This window comes from Meriones unguiculatus, chromosome X, assembly GCF_030254825.1.
Source record: "Meriones unguiculatus strain TT.TT164.6M chromosome X, Bangor_MerUng_6.1, whole genome shotgun sequence".
In the NCBI taxonomy this organism is placed as follows: Eukaryota; Metazoa; Chordata; class Mammalia; order Rodentia; family Muridae; genus Meriones; species Meriones unguiculatus.
In genome coordinates, this window is record NC_083369.1 from 142,985,140 (window position 1) to 142,999,490 (window position 14,351).

Here is a 14,351-nt window from a genome sequence, read left to right on the forward strand (position 1 = left end):
AACTGTATCAAAAAGCTTAATATCATATGGACAATGGTGGAATGACTAACATTCTACATTTCTGCTTTGGGCCAGTAAAAGAAGTATTCCTCAAGACCCTGCTGCTACCCAAAGAAGAATCCTAGTTCATTTTTGTTACTTCTATGACAAACAAATTGATGTTTCTAATTGACTTAACATCATTATTCAGACAATTTTAAAGCTAGATGACACTTTTATTTGATCCTCTAGATTGAAAATCCATACTTGTAACTGTCTTAATTTTTCTCAAAAATATTTAAGTGGAGTATTTTCCTGTCAGATTCTTTAAATGTTATAAATTCTGTTAGTACATGTCACAAATTTCTTTACATTTGTATGTAAATACATTCATGTGCTTCATTTTAATTTAGTTTAAAACGTTGCTATTGCTGAGCATGGTGGCTTATATCTGTAATCCCAGCACTTGGCAGACAGAGGTAAAAGGATTACCATGAAGTTGAGGCCAGCCTTATGTGTTGCAGGGTGCAGCCTGGGCTACATAAAGAATTTCAGGACACTCTGGCCTACACAATGAGCTTCTGCCTAAAAATCAAGACATTATTTTTGATAATAACTTATAATAAGTTACTATATTGATGATGTACCAGGCTATGGCAGTCATATAAAATCTAAAAATTTATTAAATAACTGCATAATTGAAATCATATATATGCCAACAAATAACATTCCATCTGAAAAACGAAAATCATCAGTTAACCAGCAGAACTCTATTAAATAGCATTTCTGTGTTTATTAATTGTTGTCTTAAAATACTAAACTATATGAAGTAGCACTTCATGTTATGTACAGTTACACTTTGAACCCAAGATATGTGTGATTATTTTTCTCTCAAGAGGCTATTTGAATCATAAGTCCTATTTAATCCTTCTAATATAATTGGCTGTCCATAACTATATTATCCATTCTAACTAGCATCTTTGAGGTATTTTGTTTTATTTTATTTCTGAGGGATATTTAATTATTAGACTGTTTTCCTAATCATTCATTAAACTATTTTTCAGATAATCTAAATTTAGAAGATTTTTCAAGCTACAAAAATAACTTTATTAAATTGTGTATTTGTCTCTTTTCCTCCATTCTCCCCATCCTTTACCCCACTCCCACTTTCCTGTCTCTCAGATGAAAATAGGGAAGAAAAGTTAGGAGACTCCTTACAAGATTTGTACAGGGCGCTGGAGGAAGCCAGTCTGTCTCCACTAGGAGAACATCGCATTTCAACCAAGATGGAATACAAGCTATCGTTTATAAAAAGATGTAACGATCCAGTGATGAATGAAAAGCTGCACAGGCTGAGAATTCTTAAAAGCACTTTAAAGGTAAGTCCTTAAAGGACAGTCATTTACTCTCCTTTGGGAAGATTCATTCTTGGATTGAAACTGATTACCAGATATTATAGGTTAAGTGGTACAAAATGGGAGCTATAGGAAGGACAATGTAAATAGGAGAAACCTGCAGCAGAGTAATTGGAAGGGAATCCTGTCTATTTTTCACTGAGGTCCAAAGTCATGGGCTAACGTTGCATGACCTAGTTTTAGGAGAAAATAAGATGTGGTTAAGTCTTTCTTCTAAAAATAAAAAATGTATGGTTGTTCTTACTCCTCGGTCTTGGGGTCATAAGAGTTTACCATGTAGTATGATTACAAAAGATATTAAAGGCACACGGTGTACATCTAGAATTGTAAAGGGGCTTGAAATGTTTTGTGAATAAACTACAGTATATGTGGACTGAAGCTACAGTCACCATGCTCCATGCAGAGATTGCACAACTGTTCTGTTCGCATTGTCAGTCCCTAATGCACATATTATCTTTACATTATATACTTGTGTAGGTGCTTGACAGTGTTGTCATTTTTCTTATGCTACTCCTTGTTTGGGAAGCAGGTGGTAATGACAAGGGAAGAGAGAAGCAGAAGTTAAAGAAGGAGGTTGTCACAGGAGAGTGTCTATTATGTGGATAAGGAAAGGGAGGAAAGGACTTTGGAAAGCAATCTGGCACTTCCTCAGAAAATTAGGAATAGTGCTACCTCAAGGTACAGCTATACCACTCCTAGGCATATATCCAAAACATGCTCAAGTATACAACAAAGACATTTGCTCAACCATGTTCTTAGCAGCTTTATTTGTAATAGCCAGAATCTGGAAACAACCCGGATATCCCTCAGTTGAGGAATGGATACAGAAATTGTGGTACACTTACACAATGAAATACTACTCAGCTATTAAAAACAAGGAAATCGTAAAATTTGCAGGCAAATGGTGGGACCTAGAAAAGATCATCCTGAGTGAGGTATCCCAGAAGCAGAAAGACACACGTCACTTATAAGTGGATATTAGACATATATATAGGATAATCACTCTAAAATCTGTACATCTAAGGAAGCTAATCAAGAAGGAGGACCCTGGGTAAGATGCTTAATCCTTACTCAGAAATGCAAATGGGATAGACATCGGGAGAAGGTGAAAACAAGGAACAAGACAGGAACCTACTACAGATGGCTTCTGAAAGATTCTACCCAAGAGGATATTAAAGCACATGCTGAGACTCATCCCCAAATTTTGGGCAGAGTGCAGGGAATATTATGAAAGAAAGAGGAGATAGAAAGACCTGGAGGGGACCAGAACTCCACAAGGAGAGCAACAGAACCAAAATATCTGGGCCCAGGGATCTTTTCTGAGACTGATACTCCAACCAAGGACCATGCATGGAGATAACCTAGAACCCTTGTACAAATGTAGCCCGTGGCAGCTCAGTCTCGAAATGGGCTCCCTAGGAAGGGGAACAGAGTCTGTTTTTTACATGAACTCAGTAGCTGGCTCTTTGATCACCTCTCCCTGAGTTGGGGGTAGCTTTACCAGACCACAGAGGAACACAGTGCAGCCAGTCCTGATGTAATGAGACCTGTTAGGCTATTGTCAGATGGAAGAGGAGGAGAACCTCCCCTATCAGTGGATTGGGGGACAGGCATAGGAGGAGAAAAGGGAAGGAAGGCAGTATTAGATGGGGATGAGGAAGGGGACTACACCTAGGATACAAAGTGAATAAATTGTAATGAATAAAAAAATTAAACAAGCAAGCAAAAAAAAAGAACACCTGAGCACGTCCTGTAGCACACAAATCATGAAAACTAAAACAAAACAAACAGAAAAAGAATTTTCCATACAGAATGTATAGCATAGTAATTCAGAATCACAAAATGTCAAAGGACTTTCTTAGAGAAGTATTTTAAAGCCACAGCATCCTCAAATTGTAGTTTTGGAATAGAGATGAGTAATAAATAGAGAAGTGCAATGGAAAACTAATGATTTGAAATGTCTTAAGGTAATACCAAGGATTCAGAGTCAATTAACTTTATGGTATTCCTGCAGGTGTTATTCCTAATCAGTGGAACAGTTAATTGACTTTGGTAGCTAATGCCACAATTCTAAGGAGAGCTATAATAATCATAAGAATTATGAATTCTATTGAGCAACTGTATTCCAAAGATATCCTAACCTTCCTACCTTAGTTTGGTTTTTACCTTCTTTTGTCGAAATTTTTACACAACTTACTCTTGATCATGCTTTTCCTCTCCTCCAACTTTTCCCAGATTCTCCTCCCCACTCAATTCCACATTATTTCTCTCTCTCTCTCTCTCTCTCTCTCTCTCTCTCTCTCTCTCTCTTTCTCTCTGTCTCTCTCCCCTCTCTTTCCCCCTCTCCTCTCTCTCTCTCTGAAAAACAAACAAGAAACACACAAACCGAGAGAAACACGAAATCTGAAGCCAAAATATATAAGCAAAAGACAAATGAGACAAAAATGTCCAAACTAAGCAGTATGAGACAAAAAGCCTGCAGTAATATTGAGTTCATTTGTGTCCCTCACCTTTTTGCCATATATGAATATCTTAAATACCTGGTTCTTGTATGTCTCTCTCTCTCCTTTTCCCTTCCCTTCTTACTTCCGCTTTTTCTTCTCTCTCTTTTTTCATCTTTTATGCTCTGTAAATAACCTACAATATTTTTGTCCTATGGCTATGAATATGAGCCACTGTAAATGTTGAGTTTAAGAAGCAAAGAGTCACCATCAATCAATGAGCCATGTTTGACTCTTCTGCTGTTCTAGGACACAGAAAGATAATGACAAAAGTTACCAATAAAAAAATTTTATTAGTAAAAAAAATATGATGGAGTACTTTGAGGGCCTGGAAAATAATAGAATTAAAAAATCTTCCATTACAGAGGAACAACTAAACATTCCCAAGAATAGATCTTAGATCCCTCCATAGGCAACTTCCAGCATCATCAGTCTACCTATTTAATATCTTGACTCCTCACTGGCCAGAGCCACTTCTTAGGCTCACTGTTGTCTTCTTTCCCTCCCAATTGTGATGGAGAGCTATGCTTTTCCCTCCTGCAGAATATTTTCAAGATTCTTTCAGCCCTTTGTTAGATCTAAAAAAGACAAGGCTGGTTTTCTCAAAGTATCTTCACCCTTTCTCCATCTTACCTTCCACAAGAGAAATCCTCTTGTTCTACAGTTAATAGCTGTACCATTGAGAGTTAAACCAAAATGAAGCTTAGTTGCCAGCTGAAGCCTAGCCATCCATTATGAAAGGAGAAGCATTGTTCATTATAGGCCCCAGTGCTATTGGGAGGGATCCTTTATAGTCACAGGGCAAGTGTTCTGTGTTTGCAGCAACAGGGGGCCCTGTTTACTCTCACTGGAACATGAGGAGTTTACCATGAAGAAGGAAAGGCAGGACAAGTTCCAGAGAAACTCAAGAGGTGATAAGTCCATTTGATGGCACAGATAGGATGTTACACAGACATCATAGAGGAAAAAACTCTCTCTTTGAGTGTTTAAGGAAGGTTTGAAGAAACGAGAGACTTTTAAGTTCTGTTTTAAAACTTGAAGGTTTTCATAAGCAGAGATGGTAAGTAGGAAAGGCCAAGAATAAAAAGTAAGTTACATACAAGCAATCCGAGACATGCCACTGAATTAGGAAAAAGATACACTGTGATCCTAGTCTAAACTGAATGTGAGTATGTCAAATTTGTTTCTAAGAGGCTTCTGAATTCATTGGCACATTAACATGTTTCAACTTTTGATAGAAGTTCACCCCCATCTTAACTACTGAATTCTTTTGCTTTTCAGGCCAGAGAAGGGGAAGTGGCCATTATTGATAAAGTCCTAGACAATCCAGACTTGACATCTAAAGAATTCCAACAATGGAAGCAGATGTACCTCGACCTTTTCTTGGATATCTGTCAAAACACCACCTCAAATGACCCACAAAGTATTTCTTCTGAAGTAGATGTTATCACTTCTCTAACACATACTCATTCATACATTGAGACGCATGTGTAAGTGAATTCCAACTCGAGGCCATCTAGTACCTGCTGGTACTCTGAACAAGTCCATAAGGTAGTTTTTTTTTCTCAATGTGTTGGACACTTGACAAGCTATACTTTAATGTTACCAATCTATATGAAACAAAGCATACATGGTCACATTACCACTGTCTTTAAAGAGCTTTTGTATGTTTTATATGCAGTCAGTGCTCAGCTTATGTTTACCATGTGCAAAATCAACTATCTTTAATGACTTAAATTAACTTTTGCAAACAATTCTGAATATAGGTGATCGTCAAGTAGAAAAACCACAAAAAGGCAGTTTTCTATCTGAGATCATCTTTTCTCCCTTTAAGTTAATTTTATATAAATGAAACTTCAGATGTAAATCACAATTTTTCCAGGTGCAGATATCCTTGTGGGTGGGAAAGAATTTAAACCTTTTTATATTTATTAAAATGTTCTAAGAATTTTCTTAAACATTGCACAAAGTTTAATGCTGTAGTTTTATTTTTGTGAAATGTAGGTGCGTATAGAAGAGTTAAGCAAGCCAGAAGAGCATCAGCATAAGAAAAGTTCAGGTAGCTAATACCCGTCTTAATTGTCTATTAACTTGTGCTAACTGGTTAATGGAAGTACTATTCCAAATCTATGAGAACACTGCATGGTGTATCAGGGCAAAGCTTTGTAAGATGTTTTTGTAACTAAGACTAAAATTGAAGATAGAGCTGCTTTATTTTCTTGGTTTAAATCTTCCTTTATTTTTGTAGTGACGAAATGCTGATTGTGTACAGAAGAATTTAAGAATGGATTTTTTTAAAACAGACTTAATTCACCCAGAAAGGCAGCTAATAGCTACACACACACACACACACACACAATTTCAGCCCAAACTCATGTTTTTTGAACTCTTAACTTTTAAAAGACTAGGTATACACTGAAATGAAATTTCCAGGCAGTTTCCAATTTACCCTTGATCTGTTAACAAAACTTCTGTAATTATACATCAAATGGAAAATTAAAATACATTTAGTCATGGCCGGTAGAAGTTTCAATAGAAAAAACAATGTTGAACAACGTTAATGGGCTTCTCTACTAAGAAACAGAGGATGCCAACCTTTCAGGGAGTTAATACATTGAGTGACCTGAGATCAAACACTTAGAGGTTTTTCCTAGAGTCCTGAATTGTTTATAGAATGGGTGGAGTCTATGAAAAAGTCCTCTTCATATATTGCCATTTCTGTGTGTCTAGTTTTTGGAAAGTGACCACAGCATGAAAGTGACTTGCTGCTTTTTCGTGTGTGGCTGCATAATGTACAAGTCACAATTTGCTGTTGTTTTTCGGGAGGAAAAGACCCTCCTTTATTATTCTATATCCTAAAATCTACTTCTGATTAGCTTTATCCTGTTGCCTGTACAGCTCAGTGAATGTACTTACATTTCTAAGAGTTCAGATATATGCCAGTGAATATTTTTGCTGTAGAGAAGAAAGTAAAAACTACACAGTGGGATCTTTTTCTTTGCTTTTGAAATCACATTAAATCACTATCGTTTTGCAGACTTTGCACAACTGTACAGGAGAGTGGCCTTTCTACAGCACATTTTCAGTAATCGTATATTTAGTCAAAATGGATGAGAAACACGCATTAATGTTTGTATGGAATTTTGGGTCCAGTGTAATATTTTTATTATTTAAAGTACCCTCTTTGTAAAAACATGTATTTACTGCATGGTTATTGACACACATTAAATTTGTGGGATTTTATATACGTAAGAGAGAGAAAACAAACAAACAAACAAACACCCTCCTGTCGTAAAATGAAGTGTGCTTGTTACAGTTGTTTAGGCATATTGATGTTTACTAGACCAATGTGTATCTTCACTTAAAAATCTTTGTACATGATGGACGTATCACATGTAGAGTGGGCAAACAGCCTGCAAACGACAAGCAGTTGGTGGGAAGACTAGCTCTGTTGCTAGTAAGCAGCTTCTAATTTTGTAAAGTCAGCTGGTATTTTACTGGTCAAAATTAATGGGTTTTATAAAACTGGTGACTAGCCTAGCATGAAAGAAACCTTTTAACACTATCTATCTGTACATTCTATTGCATTTAGTTTTAAATCTAGGAGAGAGGCAGCACTGTAAACTGAAGTCGAATAAACTCAGCTCTTAATGAATCCTTCTAAGGCACCTACTTTATTCATGCAAAGGGCTTACCACATTTCTCTGTGACCTAATCACCCAGCCACCCTTACTACCACCTCCCCAGTCACAAGTTCGCACTCTGCCACCTCACTAATAGCACAAGCCAGAGGGAACACCTGTTCAGAGCTTACCAAGAGCTCCTCTGAGACCTTGAGACCTCAAGCTGTCATCCCACTGACCTGACAGAACCATGAAAACTTCACCTACTCATTCTTTTTTTGTGAGCCTTTGGGGAACATAAGGAGAGGCCACCAACAATAAGCTAATTTTCTACTCACGGATGTAGTATATTGTGGCTAAGTATTGCTAAAATATGTCTAAATTAATAAGCTGCCCCTAAGCCAGTGTAAAAGCAGATGGGGATGGGACAAGGGGAAAAAATGACCTAGGAGTAGTTTCTCAAAGAAATGCTTTTTCTGAAATTTTTTTTTTCCTTCTCAGTTCCATATCAATATTAAACTGTCCGAGCAGTACTATAACCACGGCTCTGCACCATAAAAATCATTTTTCTCCGCACAAACCATTCCATGCTGTTTAAGCAAGGCACGCACACCTTCACCATTTCATCAGGTCTTCTGGGACTATCATTACAGCTGCTAAAGCCAACAGTTTTCAGTGGTTTGTGTGTAACTAGCTGTGCATTTTTTTTTCTTTTTTTGGAGGGGAGACATAAAAGTATTCACAGGTACCTGAAAATGCTTCAGGGAGGGAAATACATTCCTATTTTCAAAAGTCCAACTCTAGACCAGGACAAGTCTGTCTTTCTGAAAACTCTTCAGTCAACTAAAGCTGATCCATATCTTTGCACCTGATGATTCCTGACTGCCATTTGCAGTTGTAGGGGAACAGTTACTCTTTGGCCAAGGCCTTGTTTGCCTCCTTACCCCTCAGAAGAGCTCTATCAGAGTCCCAATTCTTAGGGGAAAAACATTGCTCTACAAACAAGGTCAAGAACAACTTTCTCTTCAATCTTTGCCTGTTCACTTCAGCACTAAATCTAGCACCTCTTCAGGCTCTCCCTCCCTTGCCTCCTCCCAACCCTCGGCCAGCTGCAGCACTGCACACTGAAGGCCACTCCATGGCCAGGGAAGTACACAGCCTATGTCCTCCCAACGGTCCAAGTCAAGGTCATAACCTACTACGTTGCGGGTAGGGACCTGGCGTGAGTCCCGCCACTTGAGACCACCCAGCAGCAGCACTGTCTCTTCTACCACAGCAAGTCCATAGCAGAAGCGGTCATAGGGTAGTGACCTCAACCGAGTCCACTGGTCTGTGCTGGGATCATAGCGTTCAATCTCAGAGAAGGGCTCATATCTTCCCAAAAAGGCAAACACTGCACCTCGCAGCACCGCAAGGTGGTGCCCATAGCGAGCTGTGCCCATGGGTGCCCTCTTGTTCCACACCTTCTCTCCGGGGCTAAGGGAATACATATCCCGAAGGCTACTTGTGCCTCCTTCACCAGTGCCAGCCTTGCCCCCGGAGATGTACACAACACCATGGTCCCCGACAGCACCTGCGTGACCATGCAGTGCCCGAGGTAGCTCCCCAGCTGCCATCCAGCTGTCCCTGCGAAGGTCGTACATCTCCACTGAGGCCAGCGCCTCACCACAGGTGCCCAGGCCTCCAACGGCCAGGAGACACTCTCCTACCACACCACACCAGAAGTAGGCCCTCGCTTCTCTCATAGCAGGCACCTCTGTCCAGGTGTGGAAGCGTGGGTCATAACGGTGCACTAAGGCCGTGACTGACCTTGGGCCATCAGCCAGGGAACGAGATGGGCTACCAGAAAGACTCTCCCCTCCAAGGACAAATAGGAAGTTGCCAGTGGTACATACACTGTGGCCTAGCAGTGGTGTGGGCAGCCGTGTCAGGCTGCGCCAGCTGTGGTTGTATACATCGAAGGACACTACATCCTGGGTGAGCTCCCACTCCTTCTCTTCCTCCATCTCTTCTTCCTCCTCTCCCTCCTCTTCCTCTGGCTCAGGGGCAGGGCGCCGATTTCGAACTACCTCCGGTAAGACCGGGATTTCCTCAGTGACTGTCTCCCTAGCCCTGAGACCACCAACCAGCAAGATGCGGGTCTGGGGGCTCCGGACACTAGTCTGTTCTCCCTGCAGGAGCGGCTGGCGGGAGGGTGCTGTGTGGTAATTGAGGGCCTGGATGATGAGGCCCTTGATCCCAGTAGGTAATGTAAGGCCAGACCCGGAGTACACGCGCCGCAGCACACCAGCAGGCACCAGGCCAAAGTGGATACATCCAAGCAGTGTTGAACTGTGTGCCAGGCGCTGGGCCGTAGGCTCCTGCCTCAGCCAGGCTAGTGTCAGGCCCAGCAACTGGGTCTCAGCCACCCGTGCCACGTCCGGGGCACGCAGCACAGCCTTCATTGATATAGGATTGAGTTCCAGCAGCCCCGAGGGGCCAGTGCCCATCAGAAACAGCTCCTTCAGGTGGCGCACTATGTAGCGCTCAGCTGCACCCAGAGTGCGGGCCAGGCCAAAGCGAGCAGCCACATTGGCAGTAAAGCAGCAATTCTCTGGGGCGAGATGGCATTCCAGGTAGTGGCTACACAGCCCCAAGGCCTCGGTGACTTGCAGGTAGCTGGCGGCCTCCAGAGTGTCCTCCACAGTGTCCAAGGAGAGGGGAAGCCAGGCAGTGTAGATGAAGTCCAGCAGGCGCTGTAGGCCGGCTGCAGAAGGCACATGCAGGTGAATTACAGGAGCCCTTGATTCCTGGGTGTGACCCTTGAACAGGGCCCTAAAGTAGTCGCTGGAGCATGCCAGAAGTGACCTGTGCGCTGGGAACTCACTGCCCTCAGCCTCCAGTGTCACATCGCACAAGAAACCCTCAGCGCGTAGGGCCTGGTAGCCGGTGAGGAGAGAGCTGCCGTGAGTTTTGCAGTAAGACAGGAAGTAACTCATGACGCCCAAGGCGGGAAGCTGGGGTGGAGCCAGCCAGGAACAGCTGGACACATCCCAGTGACTCAAAACCCCCACCTCCACTATCCAGCTGCAGAGCCCCTAGCAAAAGCTGATTTTTGTCTGCTCAGCTTAAAACATAGTTTCCTTCATCCAGATTCGGCAGTTGCTCCGTGCCCCTCTCAGACAACTTAAGATCTGGAGACGATTTCCAGAAGTCTCTAGTAGCAGAGGGTGTGGATTTCAGAGTCTTCCCAATATTGCGAGGCTTGGTTCCAGCCGTTGCTGAGCTTGACAACGCGTTGCCCAAAGCCTTCTCCGCTACACAATTTGGGGAGCCCACACTTGCACACCCGGAGCGGCGGGGGCCTGCACCATCACCTGGAGAGGTCGAGGGTGCTGGATCTCCAACAGGCCAGATGCGCAGATGTGGCCCTATTGTAAGTGCTCCGGGAGTGCAGGTTGATGACTCTGAACAAGGAGCCTTAGAATCTGTTCTGTGGACACCCGCGCAGTCCAAGGGCAACTGCTAGGGGCCTGGGGGTGAGCTTGCTCCGTGAGGAGGATCAAATCAAAGTCTGCGGCACTGGAGGGAGCGCCGGGTAGAGGGCTGGGAGCGTGATTGGGCGCTGTACATAACATGCCGGTAGCTCACCCAGACAGGAATAGTGCTCGCCTGGGCCCGCTGGCGCGCGGAGACCCGCCCCGCCCTGCGCCCCAGCTGCTGGCTGCGAATCATTTAGCCGCCCAGCAGGAAGCTTCCTGAGCCAGGGCATTGACTTCTGTGACCGGACCCAAGGGGCCTCCAGTCACTGCAGGCAGGGAAGGGGGTTCCCTGGAACACTGAGAGGAGGGAAGGGTGGCAAAAGCTCAAAAAAGGTCGGAGTCTTTTAGGACTCTTGGCCTGGTGATGTGTTGGGAAGGATACCTGGCTGGACTGGAGGACCTCTTGGTGGTCCTATGTCTGGGAAAGAAATCCCAGGTTCATCTTTCGGCTTTAAAGATGTCCTAATTGGTCAATTAGTAGGGAGCAAGCAAGCGGGGATTAAAGGGCAGTTTTGCACACTGACACCTAAGAGGAGGTGTCAGAGAAGACTCTAGCAAGAGCTAAAGGAGAAAGAATCCCAAAGAGCCCCACTTGCATGTCCATCACCTGCACTCACCTATGTGAGATTCAGGGACATGTGCTCCCAATGCAGGTGGAGTCTCCCAAGCTGCCTGCTTTCACAATGCAAGGAATTTCCTCCCAGCCCCTGCCTTCTGATCTTTCTGATCCAGAGGAGGTCTCTTGGGTATCCTAGTGAAACCCATCTGTTTGCAACATGGAGGAAGAAGTAGTTGTAACTAACTTGAGTTTTCTCTTGGAATGACAGCTTCTCAAAAAGAATGCAATTTCTTCTAGTTTCCTCTATCTGATTTTCCGTGCTGTAATCTAATGACTGGCTACTGCATCCTCAATGTGATGACAAGATAACGGGCAGGAAAATTGCAAAACTCAAGTTCCTAGGGCCTTTCCTTTCCAAGTGATTGATTGATTGATTGATTGACTGACTGACTGACTGACTGATTGCTTCACTTTACATTCTATTGTAGCCCCCTCCCTCCTCTCCTCCCAGTGATTTTTTATAAGAAACAACCAGCGCAGAAATGGTAACTGAGAGCCTCCTGTCCATCGCCTGCTTCCTGCTCTTACATTACAAACTCATCAAATGCTCTTTCTTGCCAATTTAGAGACTTCTGTTTTGTTTTGCTTTCAGATAACAGTTTATTGTCCCGGCTTTCAAAAGCAGTCCCTCCAGCAGTCTGTTCTAGATGAGTCTTTCAGTAGCTCATAGAAGAAGAAAAAAAAAGTCCTAAGAAATATAAAACTTACTTTGCAAGCCCTCAGTACTTAGCTGGCCAGCCCTCAGTACTTGCAAGGTCTCCAATTACATGCAATTTCTTAATTTCATAAAACATTGGAAAAAATACTGCTGGGCTAGAGAGATAGCTTCAGCACTTCAAAGCACTTCCCGTTGCTCTTATAATGGTCTTGGTCCAGCTCCCAGAACCTACACGGTGGCTCACATCCATCTGTCACTCCAATTCCAAGGAATCCAACGCCCTCTTCTGGCCTCTGTGCAGGCACACAAGCGGTGCATAGACATACATGCAAGCAAGCCTACTTATACACCTAAAAGAAAAATAAATAAATCTTAAAAAAAAAAAATTTGATTCTGCTGCCAAAGATAGAATTGAGTTCCAACTTAAATTGCCAAGTTACAGAGTGTAGGTAAAGTTGGGGTTCTACTTCCTTAACTCTTAAAAAAAAAAAATGTTTCAACAGAAATTCCTAACATTAGAAGTACAAATGGATTCAGGGATAGTAGTTTTCCTATGGAGATGGAGGACAGTATTAAAATGCTTGGTTCAAAAGTGAAACATAAATTGGATGTGGTGGTGCAAGCCTTTAATCTTAGCACTCAGGAGGCAGAGGCAGGTGTATCTCTGAGTTTGAGGCCTGCCTGGTCTACATACCAACTGCCAGGCCAGCCAACACTGCACAGTGAGACCCTGTCTCAAAAATAAAAAAAGTGAAATATGACTATGATTTATTTTACCCAATTCTCCATTTTAAATTTAAATGCCCTTCACTCAAAATAATTAAATTTTGCTATAAGGAATTTGTGGGATTGTTAAATCTAATATTGGCCCTTTCCTCAGAAATCATTTTTCCTTTTATACAAATGTGGCAAATGAGCTCCAGAGAGTATGACTTCTCTGACTGCCTTGAATATTGAGTTACAGAGTTTAGCCACGAACCCAGGGTTGCCTTCCTACTATATTATGTGACCTCATATACGATAAAATCAAATCATGCAACACATTTTACTCACAAGGTGATAAAGTGAACTCACCATTTTACTAACTTCAAAGGATTCAAGTGTGGTTTTTAAACAGCACATTGTTCACACCTGTATAGAATCCCACCGATCAGAACTGTCCATCACTGCGCATTTGTATTCAAAATGTCACATTACAAAATAAAAATGCCATGGAAAATCTTAAAATCGTAACATCAAAATTCCAGTTTTCATGAAAAGAATGTGTTTATTGCTGGCCCAACCTAACATGTTTTGCCAGAGAAGATGTGATGAAGTGCGTTAACTGAAGACATTTCTTTACATTATGTGTGATTGTGATTGTAAGACCTTGTTTGGGAAATATAACTGTCAACCCGAGAAAATCATTGTCATTTGAGTAACGGTTGTGTAGTGTTAGTGTTTTTATTTCTGTGCAATATTAAGTAATATTAAATAAAAATTTAGTCTCTGTGTTTAAATTGTGGTAGATGTGTGTCTTAAATTGATGTCTTGGTCTCTTTCTTAAATGGAATACTGTATATAAACAAAAGAAAGTCACTGTTCATAGTTCTTAAAGACAGGAAGCCAGTATTCAAGGCACCAGCACACTCAATGTCTAGTGATGACTTTCTACTGTACAGAGGTGGCGACTTCTTGCTGTGTCTTACATGACAGAAATACAGATGGCATCAAACCCATCACCTAGCTATAGCCCTTGTGGCCTACTCACTTCCTAGAGGCCACGATTCTCAAAGGTATTACATTGGATATTAAGTTTCTGCAACTGAGTTTTGGGAGGGCACATATATTCTGACCACAGCAATAGGATTTCCCAGAAGCTTGCCTTGTAATCCAGCCTGACCACACAGTGCTGAGCAACTCTGTAGGAATGTGGGTATGGCCATTCTGTTGGAAATGGTCTGCTTATAAGTTGTCCTTCCCTTACCAGACTATCAACTTCTCAAAACAGAGGCTGTTTTGTGGACTTTGTGTCTGCAGCCCTTATTTTGCTCAT

At 42.1% G+C, this 14,351-nt stretch overlaps 2 protein-coding genes across 5 annotated transcripts in view; one reads left to right on the forward strand and one right to left on the reverse strand.

Moving 5' to 3' along the window:
• Positions 1–13,815, forward strand: part of Cnksr2 (connector enhancer of kinase suppressor of Ras 2) — a 264,629-nt gene extending 250,814 nt beyond the window's left edge. For all 4 annotated transcript variants that reach the window (XM_060375308.1, XM_060375307.1, XM_060375310.1 and 1 more), the window contains 2 exons: positions 1,162–1,358; positions 5,177–13,815. In XM_060375308.1, coding sequence (XP_060231291.1) covers positions 1,162–1,358; positions 5,177–5,389 — 410 coding nt within the window. In that variant the 3' untranslated portion in view covers positions 5,390–13,815. The remainder of the gene's footprint in view (positions 1–1,161; positions 1,359–5,176) is intronic.
• Klhl34 (kelch like family member 34) lies at positions 8,283–11,021 on the reverse strand. Its single transcript, XM_021626967.2, has one exon. The coding sequence runs from the start codon at positions 10,494–10,496 to the stop codon at positions 8,559–8,561; it is 1,938 nt and encodes a 645-aa protein (XP_021482642.1). The 5' UTR covers positions 10,497–11,021; the 3' UTR covers positions 8,283–8,558.
• Positions 13,816–14,351: the final 536 nt, after the last annotated feature.

What these genes read in the sequence shown, in the direction of transcription:
- Klhl34 (XM_021626967.2), bottom strand. Translation starts at nt 10,496, where the DNA reads ATGAGTTACTTCCTGTCTTACTGCAAAACTCACGGCAGCTCTCTCCTC.